The following is a 23,888-nucleotide window of genomic DNA, read 5'->3' on the forward strand; positions in this document are numbered from 1 at the left end:
GGGGTCCCTAAGACCCCTCTCACATTCAGTAACGAGCCAAAAGGACCCACAGATGCTGGGGAGTGGTAATGCTCACTTATGGTTTATTAAGCAGAAGTCTACAGACTAAAGCAGCCAGGGGGAGGGACACAGCTGCATCCAGGACAGCTCTGAGCCCAGGGCATCCTGGCAGCCCCTCCCTGTGGAGGGGTGGGTGGCACTCCATCCTCCCAGTGATGATGTGTGGCTTCAGGCATGGAGGCACGGTCCCCAGGGAAGCTCGCGGGCCTTGGTGTCTACTAGAGGTCAGTCACAGAGGCGCGGCTGACACCACGTGATTGACCTCAGTCTCCAGCCCTCCAAAGGTCAAACTGAAAACTGCCCAGGGCCCCACCCCAAATCACACTGTGGGACTACCTGGCGTGGCCCAGGCCCCAGGTAAACAAAGACAGCCTCATCAGGTGGACATTCCAAGGGCTCAGAGGCTACCTCCCTGGAGCTGGGTGAGGCCAAGCTGCCTTCCAGGCGGGGCGAATCCCTTACTGTGTGGGGTCTCCACCGTGTCCCTATGGTGCCCACACCTGCTGGCAGCCGGTGAATGGGAACTAGGCCCATGGACCCTCAGGGAAGTGGTGAGGGGGTGGGATTGGCCACGGGGCAGTGGTCCTGGCTTTGACTCACCTGTGCTCTCTGACCTTGGTGGAGCATCAGGCCCCCAGTTAGAAAGCGGTGTGCACTGTGTAAATACCACTGCCTACTGGGGCCCTCGGGGAGGCACTGGCACCCCCAGGAAGGAAGATCAGGGCCAGGACTGGGCGGGGCCTGGGAGCTGTGTTGTGGCCCTGGCTCTGCCGGGCTCTCCTTGGCCTTCCTCTTGCCACATGGCTTCTGCCACCAGACCCTCTCTACGAGGCCTCTCTGGAGGCCTCCATGCACCCCTAGCCCCCGCCCCATGGGCAGCAGCCTGAGAGCAGAGGGGGCACTTCCTACTCCCTGCATCTGTCTGTGATCCGGGGAGGGCCCTGGTTGGTCCTGCTGGTCACCTGCTTCACCTGTCCAGCTGCTGCGTCCTGGGGCCTATGCCTAGGGAGGGTGTGGGGACTCCTGCCAAGCAGGCCAAATGGGGGCTCCCACAGCTCCTACCAGGGTCCTGCACTCTTGGCCTGCTGAAGAAGCAGTGTAGCCCCCAACAGAACAAACATCCCTGTGGGAAGGCAGCTGGCGCCTGACAGTGAGGAAGAGGCTGCTGCAACACACACACGCACACGTGCACACACATGCATACACATATAGATACATGCACACATGTACACGCACACAAATGCACACATAAGCATATGCATACACACACACATGCACACATATACATGCACACATGCACACATCACACAGGCACATACACATGCATATGCACGCACACACATGCACATGCACACACAAACATGCATACACACATGCGCACATGCACACATACATGCATACACATGCATACGCACATGCACACATGCATGCACATACACATACATGCATATACACATACACATATGCATACATACATACAAATATACAGACATATACATGCACACATGTGCACACATACACATGCATAAACACATGCACACACGTGCATACAAATATACACAAACATACACGTACATACATACACATTACACATGTGCATACACACAAATATACACATACACACATGCACACACAGTACACATGCATACACATACACAATAACACATGTACACATGTGTACATACATGCACACACATGCATGCACATACATACACATACACACACAAATATACACATCTCCATACAAGCATACACATACACATACGCACACATGTACATACACATATACACATAAGCTCATACACATGCACACATACACGAACATACGCATACACATATGAACACACATATACAGACACATATACACACACACAAGAAAAATACACATACACATATACACATACAAACATGCACACATACAATACATGCACACATATACACACACACAAATGTATGCACACAGTGCACACACACACAAATACATGCACACAATGCAAACATACACATACATATATTCAGACATATACACACATACATGCAGAATATATGTACATACACATATACGCACACACAGGTGCTGAGTGAGCAGGGCGCCAGGGGAGCTGCTGCCAGCACTACTCCGCATTGTTCCTCCATGTCGTGTTCCCATCTCCCTCACTGACCCAGCTCTCTTCAGACCAAAACCAATGTTCGGATTTTCTGACTGTGATGACAGCATCAGTGATAGTCATGATAGTGATAGTGATAGTGACAGTGACAGTGATTGTGATGATAGTGATAGTGATGACAGTGGAGAGTGATGTGACAGTGACAGGGTAGTGATGATAGTGGATAGTGATGTGACAGTGATGGTGGCAGTGAGGACGGTGGTGATAGTGATAGTGGTGATAGTGACAACAGTGACTGATGGTGATAGTGACAGTGACAGTGACTGTGATGATAGTGATTGCGATGATGGTGGATAGTGATGTGACAGTGAGGATAGTGATGAATAGTGTCAGCGATAGTGATGATAGTGATAGTGATGATAGTGGATAGTGATGTGACAGTCATGGTGACAGCGAGGACAGTGGTGATAGTGGTAATAGTAACAAGTGACTGTGATGATATGACAGTGATTGTGATGATAGTGGAGAGTGATGTGACAGTGATAGTGAGGATAGTGATGAACAGTGTCAGTGATAGTGATGACAGTGACTATGGTGATGATAGTGGAGAGTGATGTGACAGTGACAGGACAGTGGTGATAGTGACAGTGATAGTGGTGATAATGACAACAGTGACTGTGATGATAGTGATGATAGTGGAGAGTGATGTGACAGCGACAGGATAGTGATGATAGTGACAGTGATTGTGATAGTGACAGTGACAGTGAGGATAGTGATAGTGATTATGATGATAGTGACAGTGACTGATGATAGTGATGGTGACAGCGAGGACAGTGGTGATAATGACAATGATAGTGATGATAGTGACAGTGACTGTGATGATAGTGGTGGTGGTAGTGATGTGACAGTGATAGTGATGATGATAGTGGATAGTGATGTGACAATGATGGTGACAGGATGGTGGTGATGGTGATAGTGACAATAGTGACTGTGATAGTGATAGTGACAGTGATTGTGATGATAGTGATAGTGATGATAGTGGAGAGTGATGTGACAGTGACAGTGATTGCGATGATGGTGGATAGTGATGTGACAGGATAGTGATGAATAGTGTCAGTGATAGTGATGATAGTGATGTGACAGTGATGGTGACAGTGAGGATGGTGGTGATAGTGACAGTGACAGTGACTGTGATGATAGTGACAGTGATTGTGATGATAGTGGAGTGATGTGACAGTGATGGTGACAGGACAGTGGTGATAGTGACAGTGGTGATAGTAACAACAGTGACTGTGATGATAGTGGATAGTGATGTGACAGCGATAGTGAGGATAGTAAGAGTGACAGCACGTCTGCCTCCCCACCGACCCTCTTCCCAGTAGCTCTTCTATGACCCTGACGAGTGTGGGCTGATGAAGAAGGCAGCCTTGTACTTCAGTGACTTCTGGAATAAGCTGGATGTTGGTGCGATCTTGCTCTTCGTGGCAGGGCTGATCTGCAGGTGAGTGGCCTCACCCCGATGGTGGGCCCCTGTCTGAGGCAGCCAGCCCCGCAGGGGATGAGCACAGGCCGGGCCCGGAGCCAGTCGTACCAGACAAGGCTCAGCTCCTCTGTGAACCCTGGATTGTCATCTGTCTAACGGGTGTCCGGGTGACAGTGCCCCACCTACCCTTGGGATTGTCGAGGGAGCACAGAAGGGGCATGAGAGCTCCTGGCAGAGCTGAGATTGTCCATGTGCAAGGGGCCATGGATGGCAACCACTGGAATTGTCCCAGCTCCACAGACACGCAGCTGCCCCTTTCTCCCTCTGCCTCCCTGCTGTGCGGTCACTGCACTGCCTGTGATGGTCTCGGGTCTCTGCGAGGCCACGGCCCCCTTTCTCTGAGGCAAGAGGGCCCTGGCTACCTGCTGGCTCCCTAGGGTGCCCCCATGCCAGACTGTCCTGTGGCGCTGGGCGTCCAGACCTTTCTGAAGAGAAGTGGGAAGCTCTGCTCCTCAATCTCATGCCAGTTTTGAACACCTGGGATGCAGGGCCCACCAGAGCCCTTTGCCTCCAGGGCCCACCTGGGCGGGGACAGCTGGAGGAGTGGCGGGGGACAGCTCCGAGGGCCACTGTGGCAGGTGGCTGAGGTGCGTGTGCTTCTGCCTGGCGGCCAGGCTCATCCCGGCGACGTTGTATCCCGGGCGCGTCATCCTCTCTCTGGACTTCATCCTGTTCTGTCTCCGGCTCATGCACATTTTTACCGTCAGTAAGACGCTGGGGCCCAAGATCATCATTGTGAAGCGGATGGTAAGGGGACGGGGGCACCAGCTCCATCGTGGCCTGCAGCCCAGGGTGGGCCTCGGGGAGGGCAGGCCCCTTGCCTGTGGCTCAGACCAGGGCTTAAGCACACCTGCCGGCCCCCTGTCCTGCTTTGCCCCTTGGGCTCCCAAGAATGCCCTTCTCGAATCTTTGCCTGTGTGTCACCTCTTCCAGGAAGCCTTCCTTCATTCTCCTTTCTGATCCCCACTCATTCCTGACCTCTGATTCAGCTCTAGGAGGTTTCCTCCTGGGGTCACGGTTATGTCTGACCCCTCTTGCACTTTGTGGTGCCAGCACAAAGATGTCGGCCGTCCATGAGAGAGTGGAAGCAGCCCCAAGGCTGCTCCTGGGAGTCTCCCGCGTGCCACGTCTGTGCTGTGAGTGGCAGTGCCATCTCCACTGCTGCTGGGCCTGCCTCTGGGCCCAGTGAGTGCCAGAGGCCGGGAGAGTGTAGCCCACACACCTCTCTGTCCTGCAGATGAAGGATGTCTTCTTCTTCCTCTTCCTGCTGGCCGTGTGGGTGGTGTCCTTTGGGGTGGCCAAGCAGGCCATCCTCATCCACAACGAGCGCCGGGTGGACTGGCTGTTCCGAGGGGCTGTCTACCACTCCTACCTCACCATCTTCGGGCAGATTCCGGGCTACATCGACGGTAGGAGCCGGGCACCATGGGAGCTCGGGTGGAGGAAGTAGGAGAGAGGTTGGAAAGGGGCCGCAGCCTGAGTGGGAGTGAGGCTGGCTCCGTCAGGGGGTCCTGCAGTTCCCACCTGGCCGGCGTCCTCCTTGGGGACATTCACTCCCCAGCTCCCGTGGCAGGAAGTAGAAGGGGCTCCCACTGCCCAGGGGAGGGAGGAGTGGGGGCGTGGTGGGGGTGGGGGTGGGTGGTGCCACACAGAGGTCAGAGTGGGTTGAGGGCACCTGGGGCATCAGCTGACAGCCCCCTGAAATGGAATGTCACCCTGTTTCCCCTTTCCCTCTCACCTCAATCAGAAATAACTTCCTTCTGTTGATGGAGAGAATTCATTCCTCCCTCCCTCCTTCCCTCCTTCCCTCCCTCCTTCCTTTTTCTTCCCTCCCTCCTTCCTTTTCCTTCCCTTTCCTTCCCTCCCCCCTCCCCTTTCCTTCCCTCCCCCCTCCCTCCCTCCCTCCCTTCCTTCCTCCCTTCCTTCCTTCCCTCCCTTCCTTCCTTCCTCCCTTCCTTCCTTCCCTCCCTTCCTTCCTTCCGTTTCTTTGGCAGGGTCTTGCTCTGTCACCCAGGCTGGAGTGCAGTGGCACGTCTACCTCCTGGGCTCAAGTCATCCTTCCACCCGCCTCCCGCGTAGCTGGGTCTACATGTGCATGCCAACACACCTGGCTAATTTTTGTATGTTTTGTAGAGACAGGGGTTTCGCCATGTAGCCCGGGCCGGTCTCGAACTCTTGAGCTCAAGTGATCCGCCCCCTTGGCCTCCCAAAGTGCTGAGATTACAGGCGTGAGCCACCGTGCCTGCCAGATAGAACACTTTCCATATAGAAGGTTTTTTTCTTTTAACAGCTTCACTGAGAGAACGTTCACCTGGATAAAGTGTACCTGTCAGTGGTTTTCAGTATCTTTACAGAACCTAATTTTATAACATTGGCCTCACCCTGAGAAGACCCTGCATCTCACTCACAGCCACTCCCGCTCCCTCCCCTCAGCCACAGCCATCCACGAAGCTACTTGCAAGTTGCCTTTTCTGGGCATTTCATAGAAACTGGATGATGTCATAGGCAGTCTCTGGTGTCTGACTTCTTTCACTCGGCATCATGTTTTCAAGGTTCATCATCGCGTATCAGTATTTACTTCCTGTTTATGGCTGAATAGGACCCTGCTGTATGGACATACCACATTTTATTCATCCATTCATCAGCTGGTGGACATATGAGTTGTTTCCACTTTCATTCATTCATTCATTCATTCATTCATTCATTCATTTTTCCCGAGAGGGAGTCTCGCTCTGTTTGTCGCCCAGGCTGGAGTGCAGCGGCACAGTCTCGGCTCACTGCAACTTCTGCCTCCTGGGTTCAAGCGATTCTCCTGCCTCAGCCTCCTGAGTAGCTGGGATTACAGGTGCCCGCCACCACGCCTGGCTAATTTTTGTATTTTTAGTAGAGACGGGGTTTCACCATGTTGGCCAGGCTGGTCTTGAGCTCTTGACTTCAGATGATCCACCCGCCTCGGCTTCCCAAAGTGCTGGGATTACAGGCGTGAGCCACCACGCTGGGCCGTTTCCACTTTTCAAATGCTATGAATAACGTAGCATGAACGGTTATTTATAGGGTTTTGTGTGGGTATGTTTTTATTTCTCTTAGACACCTGGGAATGTGTGGCTGGCTCACGAGAACTCCATGTTTAAGTTTTTGAGGACCTGCCGGGCTGTTTTCCAGACAGCCTGTCGCATTCCACATTTCTGCCTGCCCAGTCCCAGGATTCCAGTTTCTCTACCTTCTTGCCAACATTTGTTATTGTCCATTAAAAAAAAAAAGCTCACATCCCAATGGATGGGAACTGGCTCTCCTTGTTGCTTTGACTGGCATTTCTCTAAGGACCTGCCATGTTGAGCGTCTCCTCTGGTGCTAATTGGGCCATCTGTACATCTTCTTTGAAGAAATGTCTCTTCCTGTCCTTTGCCCATTTTTCTTTTCTTTTTTTTTGAGACGAGATCTCACTCTGTTGCCCAGGCTGGAGTGCAGTGGCGCGATCTCGGCTCACTGTAACCTCCGCCCCCCTAGTTCAAGCAATTCTCCTGCCTCACCCTCCGGAGTAGCCGGGATTACAGGCACACGCCATCATACCTGGCTAATTTTTGTAGTTTTAGTAGAGACAGGGTTTCACCATGTTGGCCAGGATGGTCTCCATCTCCTGACCTCGTGATCCACCCACCTCGGCCTCCCAAAGTGCTGGGATTACAGGCGTGAGCCACCGCGCCCAGCCATCTTTGCCTATTTTTCAGTTGGGTTATCTGTCTTTTATATTATTGAGTTGTAAGAGTTCTTTACATAAGGATACCAGTCTCTTACCAAATGTATGATTTGAATTGTTTTTGTCAATCTGTGGGCTGACTTGTTATTTTCTTTATGGTGTCATTCGATGCACGAACTTTCGAACGTTTGATGACGTTCAACTTATCAATCTCCTTGATCATTGTGCTTTTGGTGTCCTAGCTGAAAACCATGGCCATGATTTACGCCTGTGTTCTACTAAGTGTTTTATAGCTTTCGCTTTTTGTTTGGCCTGGTGTGTGGTAAGGGTCAGTCTTCCTTGTGGCTCTCCTGTTGTCCCAGCACTATTCATTGACAAGACTGTTCTTTCCCCAGTGAAGCATCTTGGCATCCTTGTTGAAAATCAGTGGACCATTAACATAAGGGTTTACTTCTAGAGTGTCAGTTCAGTTCCACTGATGTCTGTCCTTGTGCCAGGACTGCACTATCTTGGTGAGCGTAGCCTTGTGGTAAGTTTTGACCACACTGTCTGGGTTGGCGTAGCCTTGTAGTAAGTTTTGAAATTCGGAAGTGTGAGTCCTAATTTGTTCTTTTCCAGGATTGCTCTGGCCTCTGGATGCCATATCTTCACAAGAATTTTTGGATCAGCTCATCAATTTCTCCGAAAAGGGCATCTGTGATTTTGATTGTGAACATGGGATGTGTTTTTGCTTATTTAATTCTTTAATTTATCTCAATAATGTTTTATAGTTTTCAGTAATAAGTCTTATGCTTCTTCTGTTAAATTTATTCCTAAATATTTTATTCTTTTCCAAACTGTTATAAATAGAATTGTCCTATTGATTTCATTTCGAATTGTTAATGACTGGTATATAGAAATACATTGTCTTTTGTAGATTGATCTTGAACCCTGAAACCTTGCTAAACTTCTTTATTAGTTCTAACAGATTTTTAGTGGATTTGTCATATACAAGACCATGTCATCTGCAAAAAGAGGCAGTTTTACTTGTTCCTTTCCAAACTGGTTGCCTTTTATTTCTTCTTGCCTAAGTGCCCTGGCTAGAACCTCCAGTACAATGTTGAACAGAAGGGACAACGGGGGACATCCTTGCCTTGTTCCTGATCTTAGACAACGAGTCCACTGATCTTAGGGAACAACTCTTTCACCATTAAGTGTGATGTTAGCTGTGGGGCTTTTGTAAATGTGCTTTATCAGGTTGAAGAAGTTCCTTCTATTCCTAGTTTCTTGAGTGTTTTTGTTGTGAAGGAGTGGTAGACTGTGTCAGCTGCTTCTCCTGCACTTATTCGAATGTTCTGATGGTTTTTGCTCCTTTCGCTATTAATATGGTGCATTCCATCAATTGATCTTCGAATGTTAAACCAACTCTGTGTTCCTGGGACACGTCCCACTTGGTCTTGGTGAATAATCCCTTTTATTTGGTGCTGGATTCACTTTGCTAGCTGTTTTTTTTTTGATGATTTTTGCACCTACATTCATGAAGGATATTGGTCTATGGTTTTCTTTTCTTGTAATATGTTTGCCTAGTTTTGGTGTCAGGATAATACTGGCCTCATAGAATGGCTTAGGAAGTAGTTCCTCCTCTTATATTTTGGAAGAGTTTGTAAAAGAGTGGCTTTAATTCTTCTGTAAACATTTGGTAGAATTCACCAGTGAAGTCCTCTGAGTGTGGACTTTTCTTTGCGTGATGTTTTTGCCTTACTAATTCAATCTCTTATGTGTTACAGGTCTATTTATATTTTCTATTTCTTCTCCAGTCACCTTTGGTAGTTTGTGTCTTTCTAGGAATTTGTCCATTCTTCTAGATTATCTAATTTCTTAGCATATAATTTTCTCTAGGATTTCCTTTGTAAGATTAGTAGCACTATCCTCTCTTTCATTTCTCATTTTAGCGATTTGAGCCTTGTCTCTTTTTTTTTCTTGATCAATCTAGCTACAAGGTAGTAATTTTTTGTTGCTCTTTTTCAAGAACTGAGTTTGGTTTGTTGACTTCATTGGTTTTGTTTTCTTGATCTCATTTATATTCTAATCTTCATTATCTCCTTCCTTCCGCTTGCTTTTGGCTTGTCTCGGGGGAAAGCATCCAGTCTTTCCCATTGGGTATGATGTTAGCTGCGGGGGTCTTTGTAAATGTCCTGTCAATCACAGAGATTCTCTTTGAGTCCTGTCTTCTTGAGTGTTTCTATTGTGAAAGGGTGGTTTGCTCTTCTTTTTCTAGTTTGCTACAGTGGAAAGTTACATTAATAATTTTAGCTCTTCTTTTTAAATATCAGAATTTATAGCCATCAGAGTGAGTTTCTATCTTAGAAAATTAGTAACACATTCAAAATACGTTTGATTACCCAGGACTGCATTGCTCATTGTTGAACAATTTTAAAATTCAAGATAAGTATAAGGAAAGAATGTTATTCATAATTTCACCTCCCAGAGTTAACCTTTGTTAACAACTTCCTATGTTTCCTTAGAGATTTGTTTAAGGTAGAAACTGGTTACATATTAAACAGCCCTTACTTTCTATGCATGCAGGATGCTATTTTGCTTCACAATCACCCGTTTCACTTGTCAGTGCATTGTCTTAGCAGCATCTTCCCTTTTCGACATCTCCCTTCTCTCCCTTCTCTTTGAGATAGTTGTTAATTGTTTTTCCTTTTCAATTCTTTTTTTTTTTTTTTTTTTTTTTTTTTGAGACAGAGCTTTGCTCTTGTTGCCCAGGCTGGAGTGCAATGGCGTGATCTCAGCTCACTGCACCCTCCACATCCCTCCCAGGTTCAAGTGATTTTCCTGCCTCAGTCTCCTGAGTAACTGGGATTACAGGCATGTGCCACCATGCCTGGCTCATTTTTATATTTTTAGTAGAGACAAGGTTTCACCATGTTGGCCAGGCTGGTCTCAAACTCCTAACCTCAGGTGATCCACCCGCCTTGGCCTCCCAAAGTGCTAGGATTACAGGTGTGAGCCACTACTCCTTGCGTTTCCTTTTAAATTATTTCCCACCGAATTGAACTCCCCAGGCTTGGGACCTGGTGCTGACCCTGGCTGGGGCCCTGGCAGTGCCCTGGTGGGTGGCGTACACTGGGCGGAGGCACGGGCCAGCCTGGGTGCAGCTCTGCCTCCGGGGCCTCTTACCTGTTTCTGGCTGGAGACAGATGCCTCCTTCTGGACTTCAGGCCCAGAGGTGACAGCTGAGGTCACCCAGATGAGCAGCATCAGGCCTGCGGGGGACCTGGCAGTGACTGGAGGCCTCGAGGGTCCCCTCCTGCCAGGATCCTCTTGACTCTGTGTTGTTCTCTCGGCTCACCCACCCCCATTCCCAACGCCAGGTGTGAACTTCAACCCGGAGCACTGCAGCCCCAACGGCACCGACCCCTACAAACCCAAGTGCCCCGAAAGTGATGTGACGCAGCAGAGGCCCGCCTTCCCCGAGTGGCTGACGGTCCTCCTGCTCTGCCTCTACCTGCTCTTCACCAACATCCTCCTGCTCAACCTCCTCATCGCCATGTTCAAGTGAGCGCCTGGGTGGGGCTGGCGTGCGGGCGGGTGGGTGGGCGGCGCTGCTGGGCCGCAGTGGCCAAGCTGTCTCCAGGGTCTTGTGGACAGTGTGGATGGCTGGTGCACACAGGCGCCTCACTGATATCCTGGTGGAGCGTGCACAGCCACTCTCCGTGGTCACTGCTGCGTCTGTTGAGCTGGCCTGGGTCTGTCCTTGGCGCTGCTGGGGACCCGCGGTGCTGCGGATGGATCCACATGGGCCTGCGCTCGCGGCGCAGGTGTCTCCTGGAGGCAGCCTCCTCCCACGGGGCAGGGATGCTGGTGTCGGCCTCGTTCCTTTTGCACAGGAGCATCAGTATCCATGAGCTCACAGCCCTACCTGGGGGCGTGTCGGGGCCGCTGCTGCTCAGTGCTGTCCCCTCATCACTCCGAGGGCTCTGCCTGTGTCTCCCTGTGACTGAGCAAAAGGTCTCACTGCCCGATGTGCAGGAAGCCAATACTATGACACCAGGTTTTTGAGAAAAGAAAAGCTTTTCTTCTGGGCCAATCCACAAGGAGACGGGGTGCAGTTCACGTCTGTCCCCCCGCGCTGGCTTTAATGCAGTGTTTCTATTGGGGAAGGTTCGGGGGTGGGTTCGTGGATTAGTAGGTGGCTGGTGGAAGAAAAGGGGAGTCTGGAAAGTTGTGTCTCCTCACGGGTCTCGTGTGCACATCTGGGCGGAGTTACCAGGACCCCAGGGTGGAAACTCGGGCTGTGGGGTCAGCAAGATTGGTCTGTGCAGACTCCAGCTGGCCAGCTCGGTTCCAGCTGACCTCAGCCAGTTCTAAAAGCTCCTGCAAGCGAGTCTCAGCATCCCAGCAGGTGGTTTCTTTTCCTGTCTGCCATCTGTAAGTGTGAGCATTTTTGTTAGTTTCTGGGTTCTTTAGCTCTTTGGGGCCGGTTCCCTAGCCCTAGACGTGTTCCTGCTGCCCCCACCGTGTGCCTCGGAGGGCGCTGGCTCTGTGGCGCCTTCCCCTGAGCTCTGATCATCTGTGGATGGCTCCATGTCCACCCTCCTGCGTCATTAGGGGCTTCTTCATCTGCCGGTCTTCACATGCTTTGCTGGTTTTGTGGGTTTGCACACACGTGTCCACTCCTCTGGGCCTGGTGTTTGTGGCATCTGTGGCAGGTTGAATAACAGCCCCAGGGATGTCCACACTCTAACCCTGTGGCTATGGGGCCTTATATGACAAAAGGGACTGGGAGGATGGGGTTAAGTGGAGGATCCTGAGATGGGAAATTATCCGGGGTTATCTGCACGGGCCCGACATCATCACGAGGGGCCGTGGAAGACGGAGGCAGAGAAGGAACGTGAGGATGGAAATAGGCTGTGAGGGGAGGTGAGACCCCCGGCCCAGGAATGCTGGTGGCCTCTGGAAGGTAGGAAAGGCAAGGCATGGAGGCTCCTGACCGACGGGAGGAGCACAGCCTTGCTGAACCTTGGTTTTAGCCCCGTGAGGCTCCTGACCTCCAGGACTGCGAGAAAAGTCTGATTGCTTTAAGTTGCCAAGGCAGTGGCGGTTCACTACAGCAGCATCAGGAGACTCATGCAGTGGCTGTTTCTTTTCTTTGGAAATATCTAGCATTTTCTTTAAATCCTTAGTGTCTTGAAGCATGCAGTCTTATCATAGAACTTTTGGAATATTATTTGCTATTGTTGCTTTTGAAACAAGAAGGACAAAAGAGGTGGCTGTCCATCCGGCCCCTGGTGGACGTGGTCCCCTGGGGTCGCGTCTCTGATCGGCCAGAGCAGCTGTGGGTCCCAGGCTTTGGGGGTTCCAGTTTGCTCTTGCAGGTTTTAAACTTAGAACAAATTAAATGCTGAGGACCTCACACCAGAGGCAGCATAAAAAAGAACTCCAGGGAACCAGGAGGCCACGCAGAATGAAAGCGCAGGTGTTTGGGGTCCTGGTGGGCCCCTGGGTTGGCTTTGGGGGTTCCATGGCCAATTCCTGGCCCTGACAGTGGAGCTGAGGAGCCCAGCATGGATGTGGAACCGTCATGGCCCCCAGAAAGCCCAGTGTCCCCATGCTGCCCCCATAATTCAGAAAAACCTCCCAGGCCCTCAGAGCCCTTCCCAACCTCTGCAGACAGGCCCTGTGCTAGCCGGGACTCTGAAAATCCTTTTGTTCCTGGTTTTATTAGGAACCAACTGTTTCTCTTCTTGTTGCATTGGCTAAGCTGCTGAGGTTGCCACCTTTTGCTTTAACATGGGTTCTGAACGTTGAGAGAACCTGAGCATGGGCCAGGACTGTCATCTCGAGGCCAAGGGGCTGGTGGCAGGACACCATCCCTGCAGCAAGTATGGCACCCACACTGCCAGCTCCCGTTGCGAAGGGCTCTGTGCCTGTCACCCTGAGACACACCCAGGAGGCCCCTGTAGCCCTGCCCCTTCCATATGCACCTCTGGGGGGTCTGGCTCTGGTGCTTGTCAGAATCTGCAGATCAACTCTTAGAGTTCAATGCCAGACAGTGTCTGTCTCCTGATAAACATCCACTTTGTGTCATTCACCAGTGAGGCTTATAAATCGAAAGTCTGTGTGCTTCTCCTTTTTACTTGCCTGGAATTGTGAGATCTGTGGGCTAAGTTCTGTGCCTGGAGCTGGCCTGCTCTCTGTGGCATCAGAGTGGGCACGCAGGTGTGGCTCTACTCTCTTTGGTATCAGAGTGGGCACACGGTGTGGCTCTGCTCTCTGTGGCATCACAGTGGGTACGCGGGCAGTGAGAGGGGTCTGTTCCAGGTAAACACCCTGACCTCGAGATGTCGCTCTTTCCTCTCTGACAGCTACACCTTCCAGCAGGTGCAGGAGCACACGGACCAGATCTGGAAGTTCCAGCGCCATGACCTGATCGAGGAGTACCACAGCCGCCCCGCCGCACCGCCCCCCTTCATCCTCCTCAGCCACCTGCAGCTCTTCATCAAGAGGGTGATCCTGAAGACTCCGGCCAAGAGGCACAAGCAGCTCAGTATGTCAGTCTCAGTGCCTCTCCTGAATCTCCTGGCTGCCCGGGTGCACAGGGGGTGGAGATGGCGTGGCAGCTCTGCCCAGAACCCTGGACGCTTGGCGGGCCTGCAGGCCACTCAGGCCACTCCCCTTCTGCTGGCCTTGAGCAAGTGGTGGGGACCGAGCCCAGAGGCTCCCTCGGGGTAGGTGTGCGGAGGGCTCTTCCTGCCAACTGGGTGGGTCAGGGCTTCAGGGCCCACCGTCCTGAGGATTTCAGATCCCCTGGTCTGTCCTCCCACCCTGACAGAGAACAAACTGGAGAAGAACGAGGAGGCGGCCTTGCTATCCTGGGAGATCTACCTGAAGGAGAACTACCTGCAGAATCAGCAGTTTCAGCAAAAGCAGCGGCCCGAGCAGAAGATCGAGGACATCAGCAATAAGTACGGGGGCTCGGGCGGGCTTGGGGGCGGGAAGCCTCTAGGGGACCTCCTGCAGGTCCACAGGCACCATGAGTACATGTCCCACGTCGGGAGGCCCAGCAATGCCTCACCGGCGAGGGAACGCTGTACCCCGTGGCCCCTGCAATGCTGTAGGCATCTGGGCCTATGCCCGCAGCTGACCCAGGGCCCTCTGGGGTCCTTAGGAAGGCTGGGTCCCACAGGGCGCAGGGTCAGAGGCTGGGAGGGAAGCCTCTGCGGCTGGAGGAGGGGCAGGTTGGCCCACAGGAGCCGGTTTGGAGGCCTGGGGGAATGTGCACATGGGGTCCAGGCTGGTTTGGGGGTGGTTTGCTCTGTGAGCTTGTTGGTGCACAGCCTTACTGTAGCTTCTGCAGGGCCTCAGCAGCCCAGCCCTTGAGGTCAGCCATGCTCAGCACCATCCTCCCTCTCGGTTCCTCCCACTTTGCTTCTTTCCAGGGTGCGAGGTCAGTGTTGGGGGAAAATCTTTCTGCTCCCTTCTCTCCACTGCCAGCCCTTTGGCCCTGCTAAGTGTCAGCAAGGTCTAATGGCCCAGCAGTGGGCAGCAGGAAGGGCTGTTCCCAGTGTCCTGCTCTCAGTGTGCATCTCACCATGGCATGAGAGGAGGAGGGGGAAATGGACACAGTGCCACCTAGTTATGGCAGCATGGAGGCTCCTGTAGTCACAAACAGGGGCATCCTGGAACTGGCAGGGGATAGCCAAGACTGTGGGCTCTGGACCGACCAGGCTAAGTGCCCTCCACCTTAGAGACAGGTATGTACTCCTGCCTTTCCATACCTCCCTAGCCTTGTCTGTAAGATGGAGACACGATAGTCCCTGTCGACACCTTGGAGTTGTTTCCGGAATACAGTGGGGTCCTGACTGTAAAGAATTGAGCACATATGCTTGAACCATAGCCAGGGCTCTGCTAATGTGGCCTGGTGCTTTTATCATCACTCTTACTTATGAGTAATGGTGGTGGTGATGGCGATAGTGATGATAGTGGCTGTGATGGTGGTGGCGATGGTGATGATGGTGGCTGCGATGGTGATGGTAGTGGTGGTGGGGTGATGGTAGTGATGGTAGTAGTTGTGCTGGTGATGGTAGTGATAGTAGTGGTGAGGGTGATGGTGGTGGTGGTAGGGACGATGCTGGTGATGGTGGTAGGGACGATGCTGGTGATGGTGGTAGGGATGATGCTGGTGATGGTGGTATTGATGGTGGTGGTTGTATTAGTCTGTTTTCATGCTGATAAAGACATACCTGAGACTGGGAACAAAAAGAGGTTTAATGGATTCAGTTCCACATGGCTGGGGAGGCCTCACAATCATGGCAGAAGGCAAGGAGGAGCAAGTCACGTCTTATGTGGATGGTGGCAGGCAAAGAGACAGAACTTGTGCAGGGGAACTCCTCTTTATAAAACCACTAGATCTCATGAGACTTATTCACTATACGAGAACTGCCTGAGAAAGACCTGCTCCCATGATTCAATTACCTCCCAATAGGTCCTTCCCACAACATGTGGGAATTGTGGGAGATACAATTCAAGATGAGATTTGGGTGGGGACACAGCCCAACCATATCATTCTGCTCCTGCCCCCTCCCAAATGTCATGTCCTCACATTACAAAACCAATCGTACCTTCCCAACAGTCCCCCAAAGTCTTAACTCATTTCAGCATTAACCCAAAAGTCCACAGTCCGAAGTCTCATCTGAGACAAGGCAAGTCCCTTCCACCTATGAGCCTGTAAAATCAAAAGCAAGCTAGTTACTTCCCAAATACAGTGGGGGTACAGGCATTGGGTAAATACATCCATTCCAAATGGGAGAAATTGGCCAAAACAAAGGGGCTACAGGGCCCATGCAAGTCTAAAATCCAGTGGGGCAGTCAGATCTTACAGCTCTACAGTGATCTCTTCTGACTCCATGTCTCACATTGAAGTCACGCTGATGCAAGAGCTAGGCTCCCATCTTGAGCAGCTCTACCTTTGTGGCTTTGCAGGGCACAACCTCCCTCCAAGCTGCTTTCATGGGCTGGCATTGAGTGCCTGTGGCTTTTCCAGGTGCATGTTGCAAGCTGTCGGTGGAGCTACCATTGTGGGGTCTGAAGGACAGTGGCCCTCTTCTCACAGCTCCACTAGGCAGTGCCCCAGTAGGGACTCTATGTGGGGGCTCTGACCCCACGTTTCCCTTCCGCACTGCCCTAGCAGAGGTTCTTCATGAGGGCCCTGCCTCTGTAGCAAACTCCTGCCTGGACACCCAGGCGTTTCCATACATCCTCTGAATTCTAGGTGGAGGTTCCCAAACCTCAATTCTTGACTTCTGTGTACCTGCAGGCTCAACACCACATGGAAGCTGCCAAGGCTTGGGGCTTGCACCCTCTGAAGCAACAGCCCAAGCTGTACCTTGGCCCCTTTTAGTCACAGCTGGAGTGGCTGGGATGCAGGGTGCACCAAGTCCCTAAACTGCACACAGCATGGGGACCCTGGGCCCCGCCCATGGGTCTTCCCTAAGCCTCTGGGCCTGTGATTGGAGGGGCTGCTGTGAAGACCTCTGACATGCCCTGGAGACATCTTCCCCATTGTCTTGGGGATTAACATTTGGCTCCTTGTTATTTGTGCAGATTTCTGCAGCTGGCTTGAATTTCTTCTCAGAAGATGGGATTTTCTATCCCGTTGTCAGGCTGCAAATTTTACAAACTTTTATGCTCAGCTTTCCTTTTAAAACTCAATGTCTTTAGTAGCACCCAAGTCACCTCTTGAATACTTTGCCACTTAGAAATTTATTCTGCCAGATACCCTAAATCGTCTCTCTCTCAAGTTCAAACTTCCACAAATCTCTACGGTGGAGGCAAAATGTCACCAGTCTGTTTGCTAAAACATAGCAAGAGACACCTCTGCTCCAGTTCCCAACAAGTTCCTCATCTCCATCTGAGACCACCTCAGCCTGGACCTTATTGTTCATATCACAATCAGCTTTTTGGTCAAAGCCATTCAACAAGTCTCTAGGAAGTTCCAAACTTTCCCACATGTTCCCATCTTCTGAGCCCTCCAAACTGTTCCAACCTCTGCCTGTTACCTAGTCCCAAAGTTGCTTCCACATTTTCAGGTATCTTTTCAGTAGCACCCCACTCTACTGGTACCAATTTACTATATTAATCCATTTTCACACTGCTGATAAAAACATACCTGAGACTGGGAAGAAAAAGAGGTTTAATGGACTCACAGTTCCACATGGCTGGAGAGGTCTCACAATAATGGCAGAGAGCAAGGAGGAGCAAGTCACATCTTACGTGGATGGCGGCAGGCAAAGAGAGAGAACTTGTGCAGGAGAACTCTTTATAAAACCATCAGATCTCATGAGATATATTCACTACCACGAGAACAGCACAAGAAAGACCCACACCCAAGGTTCAGTTACCTCCCACTGGGTCCCTCCCATGACACATGGGAATTGTGAGAGTTACAATTCAAGGTGAGATTTGGGTGGGGACACAGCCAAATTATATCAGTGGTGGTGATGGTGAGGATGGTGATGATGATGGTGTTGGTGATGATGGTAATAGTGGTGGTGGTGATGGTGATAGTAGTGGTTGTGCTGGTAGTAGTGATGGTGGTGATGGTGGTGGTGGCAGTGGTAATGGTGGTGATGGTGGTGGTGATGGTGATGATGGTGATTGTGATGGTCATGACGGTAATGGTGATGGTGATGATGGTGATGGTGGTCGTGGTAGTGATAGTCATGGTGGTGGGTAATGGTGATGGTGGTGGTGGCAGTGGTAATGGTGGTGATGGTGATAGTAGTTGTGATGGTGATTATGATGGTTGTGATGGTAATGGTGGTGATGGTGGTGGTGGTGGTAGTGATGGTCGTGGTGGTGGGTGATGGTGATGGTGGTGATGATGGTGATGGTTTGGTATTGGTTGTGCTGGTGGTGGTGGTGATGGTGGTAGTGGTGATGGTGTTGATGGTAGTGGTGATGGTGGTGATGGTGATGGTAGTGATGGTAGTGGTTGTGCTGGTAATGGTGGTGGTGGTGGTGGTAGTGGTGATGTTAGTGATGATGGTGATTTGGTGGTGATTGTGATGGTGGTTGTGGTGGTGATGGTGGTAGTCATGGTGATGTGACAATGGTGATTTTTATGGTTGTAATGGAAATGGTGGTGATGGTAGTGTGATGGTGGTGATGATGGCGGTGGTGTTGATGGTGGTGATGATGGTGCTTCTGATGGTGGCAATGGTGGTGGTGGTGATGGTGCTTCTGATGGTGGCAATGGTGGTGGTGGTGATGGTGGTGGTGGTAATGATGGTAGTGGTGGTGCTGGTGGTGGTGGTGATGATGGTGGATGTGGTGATGGTGGATGTGGTGATGGTGGTAATGTTGATGATGGTGATTATGATGGCGATGGTAATGATGATGGTGACAATATGAGGACCTTAATGAACTAGCTGATGTCAAAGCCCCTTCTAGCTCCCATTCTGAGTGAACTAGATACAGGTGCCCTGTTTGCTTGAGTCTGGGCATGATGACTTCCAGTTGAGCCCTTGGCGTGCTCTCTGCCTAGAACAGTCTTCTCCCAGAGAGAGTCAGGACTTGCTGTCTCTCTCTATTCATGCCTCACTTCATTGGAGGGCCTTTCCTGCCCTCCACCCACCCTGTCCCCATGCCCTATCTTTCTGGAATCTGGATGTTGGTTGGTTGGCTGGTGGGTTTGTGGGTTGGGTCATGTCTACCAGCCAGGCTCTATGTGAGAGTAGGGGCAGAGTCCCACACGTTCCCCATAGTATCATGGGATGTAGAGCAGGCCCAGTGCCTAGAAGGCACTCAGCAAATCCTGTGCAGTTCTGGAACTGCTGCTAGTTCCTGGCCTGGCAGGGTTGCAGGAGGCTGGGGTCACTGGTCTCCAGGCCTGCTCAGCCTGACGTTTGGCTCCGATGGTCCACATACAGAGGAGAGACATGGGGCCATGCAGTGCCCTGAGAACCTTCTCTTACTTGCTCTGGCCAAGCACAGCTTTGATGGATGGCCTCGTCTGGGACGTCTGACTTTGAGCAGTGGCCATGCCCAGGGCCCAGATGCTGGGGGAAGGTGCTTGGGAGAGGCGGCCTCCGCATGTCAGGATGAAGCTGAAAGGCCACAGCTCTGCTGATGACCAACATAGTCAGGGCTGGAATACAATGGCTGGCGTGTGTTAAGGATTCACTGAGGACCCCGCCCTTCACCTGCATCATCTCGCTCAACCCTTTTGCAGAGGGAGGTATTTTTTCTTCCACTTTTACCCACAAGGAAGTGGAGGCCCAGGAAAGTGAGAGAGGTGGCTCAGTGTCCACCACTGGCCAGCAGTGTGGCCTGGAATGCAGGCCCCAGCGATTTTGCAGCCTCCTGCCTTAAGGGAGTGGGCTGGGCCCCAAATGAATCAGTCCCAGGCTGGGTGTGGTGGCTCACGCCTGTAATCCCAGCACTTTGGGAGGCCAAAGTGGGTGGATCATGAGGTCAGGAGATCGAGACCATCCTGGTTAACATGGTGAAACCTCATCTCTACTAAAAATACAAAACTCAGCCAGGTGTGGTGGCATGCACTTGTAATCCCAGCTACTTGGGAGGCTGAGGCAGGAGAATCACTTGAACCCAGGAGGCAGAGGTTGCAGTGAGCCGGGATCATGCTGCTGCACTCCAGCCTGGGCGACAGAGCAAGACTCCACCTCAAAAAACAATTTAGTCCCAAATGCTGCTCAGCTCCTGCCCTATCCCAGACGTCTTAAAGCTCAGAGTCGGTCTGCTGCCTATTCCCAGCCTGGGTGCTCAGTGGAAGTTGGGCGCCTCCAGTTATTTTCTGAGGTTGAAAAAACTTAACTAAAATATAAATTTTCAGGCCAGGCGCAGTGGCTCACGCTTGTAATCCTTACACTTTGGGAGGCTGAGGTGGGAGGATTGCTTGAGCCCAGGAGTTCCAGACCAACCTAGGCAACATAGTGAGAACCCCGTCTCTACAAAAAATAAAAATAATTAGCCAGGCATGGTGGCTCATGCCTGTTATCCCAGCTACTCAGGAGGCATGGTGGGAGGATTTCTTGAGGCCAAAAGTTTGAGACCAGCTGGGGCAACATAGTGAGACCCCATCTCTACAAAAAAAAAAACAAAAAACAAAACGGAAAGAGTAGCCGGGTGCGGTGGTGTACTTGGGGTCACAGAGTCCCAGCTGCTCAGGAGGCTGAGGCCAGGAGTTCGAGGCTGCCTGGGTGATAGGGCGAGACCCTGACTCTAATGCGTATTTGTGTGTGAACGTAAGTTTTCCCAAGATGAGCCTGCAGAATGTATTTCCACTGGGTCGCTGGCTGGTGTGCTCACCTGTCACTCCCATTGGTCAGCAGCTCTGGCTCATCTACAGAGGGGCCTGGGACAGAAGCTGATGTGCTTCAGTCGAGTTGATCTTGCAGAACACGGGCTCCAGGGAAAGTGAGGAAAGAGCTCAGCCCTCACCAAGGGCCCTAACCTGGTCACTGACCCTCCGTGGGTCCAGTGAGGAAGCCGGGGACCCGGGAGGCGAATGAGCGTGGGGTGCCATAACCTTGCAGCACTGAGGTGAGCTGAGTTCACCAAAGCTCCTTGCCACAGAGCAGGGCTGGAGCCTTGGGGGTCAAGGACAAGCTCTGTCTGCAAATCTAGACAGTTTCTGCATCTCACGGTGGTGGAATCACGCGGGTCCGAGAAGGCGCCAGTAACCACCCTCGCATGTTTGCAAGGCTGTCTGGGAAAACACAGCAGGTGCAGTTAAGCGGCTTTTGTGGGATTAAGCAAAATGCAGTGTGGGTGAAAGGAGACTCCCAGGCCCGGCGCGAAATAATTTTCTTCCCTTTCCCTAGATAACTGTTTAAAGTGGGACATATCCCCAGAAAATTTCTGTGTTACTAAAATAGTTGCTCAATGTATTATAAGAATATCACTTGCAGTGGGCGCAAGGAAGTGAGGGAGCCCAGGGGACAGTGGATGAGAGCTGGGGACTCGTGTTTGGCCACAGACTTATTTTAACCATAAACACAGCAGGCCAAGGCTGGGTAAAGCAAAATAAGACAGAAACCAAATATTTCCAGAATAATAGCGCCACTCCACAACTCCACAAAATGAGACAGAAAGCAAACATTCCCCAGCGACAGCACCACACCACATCCCCACAAAATACGACAGAAACCAAATACTCCCAGAAAAACAGCGCTGCTCCACGATCCTCGCAAAATACGACAGAAACCAAACATCCCCAGAACAGCAGCGCCTCTCCACATCACCCCCACAACAAATCAACCTCTGCTGTGCCCAGAGGAAGTTTCATTGCTTGTGACCTGTCTCCTGGCCCTCAGTTCGCTCACCTGCCCCCTCTCCTGGGACGGACGGGCTGCCAGAGCTTGCTGTGTGAGCCTCGGCTGTCCGTCTGCTGAGACGTCTTTCCCTTTGGGGCCCTGGGCAGTTTGGTTCTATGGGAGAAATGCATGTTAGAAATAGTTTCATATTAAGAGGAAGTGAAGACTGATGCAGGGCCCTCTGCAGAGCGGTGTGGCATTCCCGGGGCCCCAAGGCCTGGTGTGCATCCAGCTCAGCTGCTTCCTCTTTCAGGGTTGACGCCATGGTGGACCTGCTAGACCTGGACCCGCTGAAGAGGTTGGGCTCCATGGAGCAGAGGTTGGCCTCCCTGGAGGAGCAGGTGGGTCCAAGGTCCAGGCCTCCGTTCAGGAGGTGCCACTGTTGGGCGGCTCTGCTGTGTGGTGGCACCGAGTAGGGCTCTGAGAAGCGATGGTGAGGAGGAGGCCAGAACGTCGGGGCAGCCGTTCCCAGCTGGCAGAGGCGCCCTGTGTGTCCTCCAGAAAACCCTGCCCGAGCGTTTCTGTGACTGAGCTGCTCCTGTGTGCACTGAGGCCTCTGTGGCCGGGCTGTGCTCCTAGCTGCTCCCAGGAAAGAAAGTGTCCCTCCCGGCCTCTGAGCCCTGGAGAGGCCATGAGACCGAGGTGGGGAGGACTTAGAGATGGCCTGTGAGGGTCTGCCCACCCACCCCATCAACATCCACCAGCTGGGCTGGGCCGTGCTTTCCAACGACAGCCCCTGAGGCCACGGCAGCCTCTGTGGTCAGCGCTGAGCCCTGTGGATGGCTCAGCCACCCAGTGCTGCTGCTCCCAGCGGCTCTTTGGGGCAGGGCTGGGCCCTGTGCTCCTGGGACATCCACCATCCACCAGTCCTGCCTGCTGCACCCAGAGGTCTGCCCAGGCCACCCTCTCCCCCAGTCTAGGCTTTGCTGGGACCCCTGACAGGGTACCCAGCTCTGAGCCACATGGGTGAGATACGTCCTGCTGTCCCCTGTGGGGGCTGCATCGCCTCTGGGGAGGCTCCTCCTGGGAGGTGCAGGAACCCTGGAAACCTCTGGCTTTGGCGGCCCGTGACCTCTCCCTGTGGTGGAGAACTGCCTGACTGTGGCTTCATGCTGGCTCCATCCTCTGACTTGTCTAGTCCAGTGACAGTCCCACTGTTGTATCTCTTGGGCAGGCTGCATCATCAGATGTGTGACTCGGCAGCCCCCAAGGGAAGCTGGGTGGGCCCGGGGCAGCATCCTGGCTGGCTTGGTGGCTGCGTGGGGAGGAGGTGGTGTCTCACTTTCAAAGTGTGCAGGGGCTGAGTGACAGGGGTGGGGCTCCTGGCTGGGGGAGTGAGGTCTCGGTGGGCATTGGGGTGTGTGCCATACATGTGGGTGGTAGGTGCTCACTGTGTCTCGGGCCGTGCCTTCCAGGTGGCCCAGACGGCCCGAGCCCTGCACTGGATTGTGAAGACACTGCGGGCCAGTGGCTTCGGCTCGGAGGTGGACGTCCCCACTCTGGGTGAGTGGGTGGCCAGGCCAGCAGCTGGTCTTCACCCGCCTGTGTTCTTTTGGGTCTGGGGTCAGTTGGGAGGAGAGGCAGCTGGCGGGGCTCTGGCTAGGAGGAAGGCACTGGCTGGAGCCCGTTCCCAGGCCTGGCAGGGCCAGCGCCCTCAGGAACTCAGTCCACCCACCAATGCTGGTGCCGAGGCCCCGCCCGATCCCTGACCTGACCAGGTTCCTGGACGTCCATGGGGAGGCCTGGCCTGCCGTGCCCTGAGCTCTCCACATACCCCACTGTGGAGTTAGGGGTGCGAGCTGGGCAGCTGCAGACTGTGTCTGAACCTGGTCACGTGGACTGAGCGATGAGAAGCAAAGTCTGTTTTCCTAAGTTAACAGCTGGCTATGAAATGGACATAGGTAGCCTTCCTTGGGCCACTGAGTTTCGCTGGCCCCCAAGGAGCACATTTCTCTTGGTAACTGCACTGTGAGTTCAGCTCATTACTGAGGTCCCTGATTGCTGCTGCACAAAGGGGCAGGTGCCGGCAGGGACGCTGCCCTGAGCTCTGATGGCCGTCCTCCCTGGGGGCCCTGCTCACTTCAGAGCTGGTGTTCGACCTGCATGGCCATCTGGGCTTGGGGAGGTGGTAGAGCCCAGATGTTTTGGCCGAAGGA

At 52.4% G+C, this 23,888-nt stretch overlaps 1 protein-coding gene and 1 long non-coding RNA gene across 5 annotated transcripts in view; one reads left to right on the top strand and one right to left on the bottom strand.

The window, feature by feature from the left end:
* TRPM2 (transient receptor potential cation channel subfamily M member 2) overlaps positions 1-23,888 on the top strand; it is an 86,615-nt gene that overhangs the window by 47,060 nt on the left and 15,667 nt on the right. For 2 of the 4 annotated variants that reach the window (XR_012090976.1, XM_037984894.2), the window contains 8 exons: positions 3,548-3,669; positions 4,326-4,458; positions 4,949-5,120; positions 10,768-10,951; positions 13,762-13,943; positions 14,229-14,361; positions 21,986-22,073; positions 23,148-23,235. Coding sequence is in view for 3 of the 4 variants with exons in the window: in XM_037984894.2 (XP_037840822.2) it covers positions 3,581-3,669; positions 4,326-4,458; positions 4,949-5,120; positions 10,768-10,951; positions 13,762-13,943; positions 14,229-14,361; positions 21,986-22,073; positions 23,148-23,235 (1,069 nt within the window). In the remaining variant the exon portion in view is untranslated. The remainder of the gene's footprint in view (positions 1-3,547; positions 3,670-4,325; positions 4,459-4,948; positions 5,121-10,767; positions 10,952-13,761; positions 13,944-14,228; positions 14,362-21,985; positions 22,074-23,147; positions 23,236-23,888) is intronic. The other 2 variants (XM_007969888.3, XM_037984893.2) reach the window with 1 other exon arrangement.
* On the bottom strand, positions 11,429-23,861 carry LOC119619321 (uncharacterized). The gene is made up of 3 exons (XR_005235722.2): positions 23,448-23,861; positions 21,742-21,846; positions 11,429-11,822 (listed from the first exon to the last, which is right to left on the bottom strand). It is a non-coding gene; the product is annotated as an uncharacterized lncRNA (long non-coding RNA).

This window comes from Chlorocebus sabaeus, chromosome 2 (assembly GCF_047675955.1).
Source record: "Chlorocebus sabaeus isolate Y175 chromosome 2, mChlSab1.0.hap1, whole genome shotgun sequence".
Taxonomy (NCBI): Eukaryota; Metazoa; Chordata; class Mammalia; order Primates; family Cercopithecidae; genus Chlorocebus; species Chlorocebus sabaeus.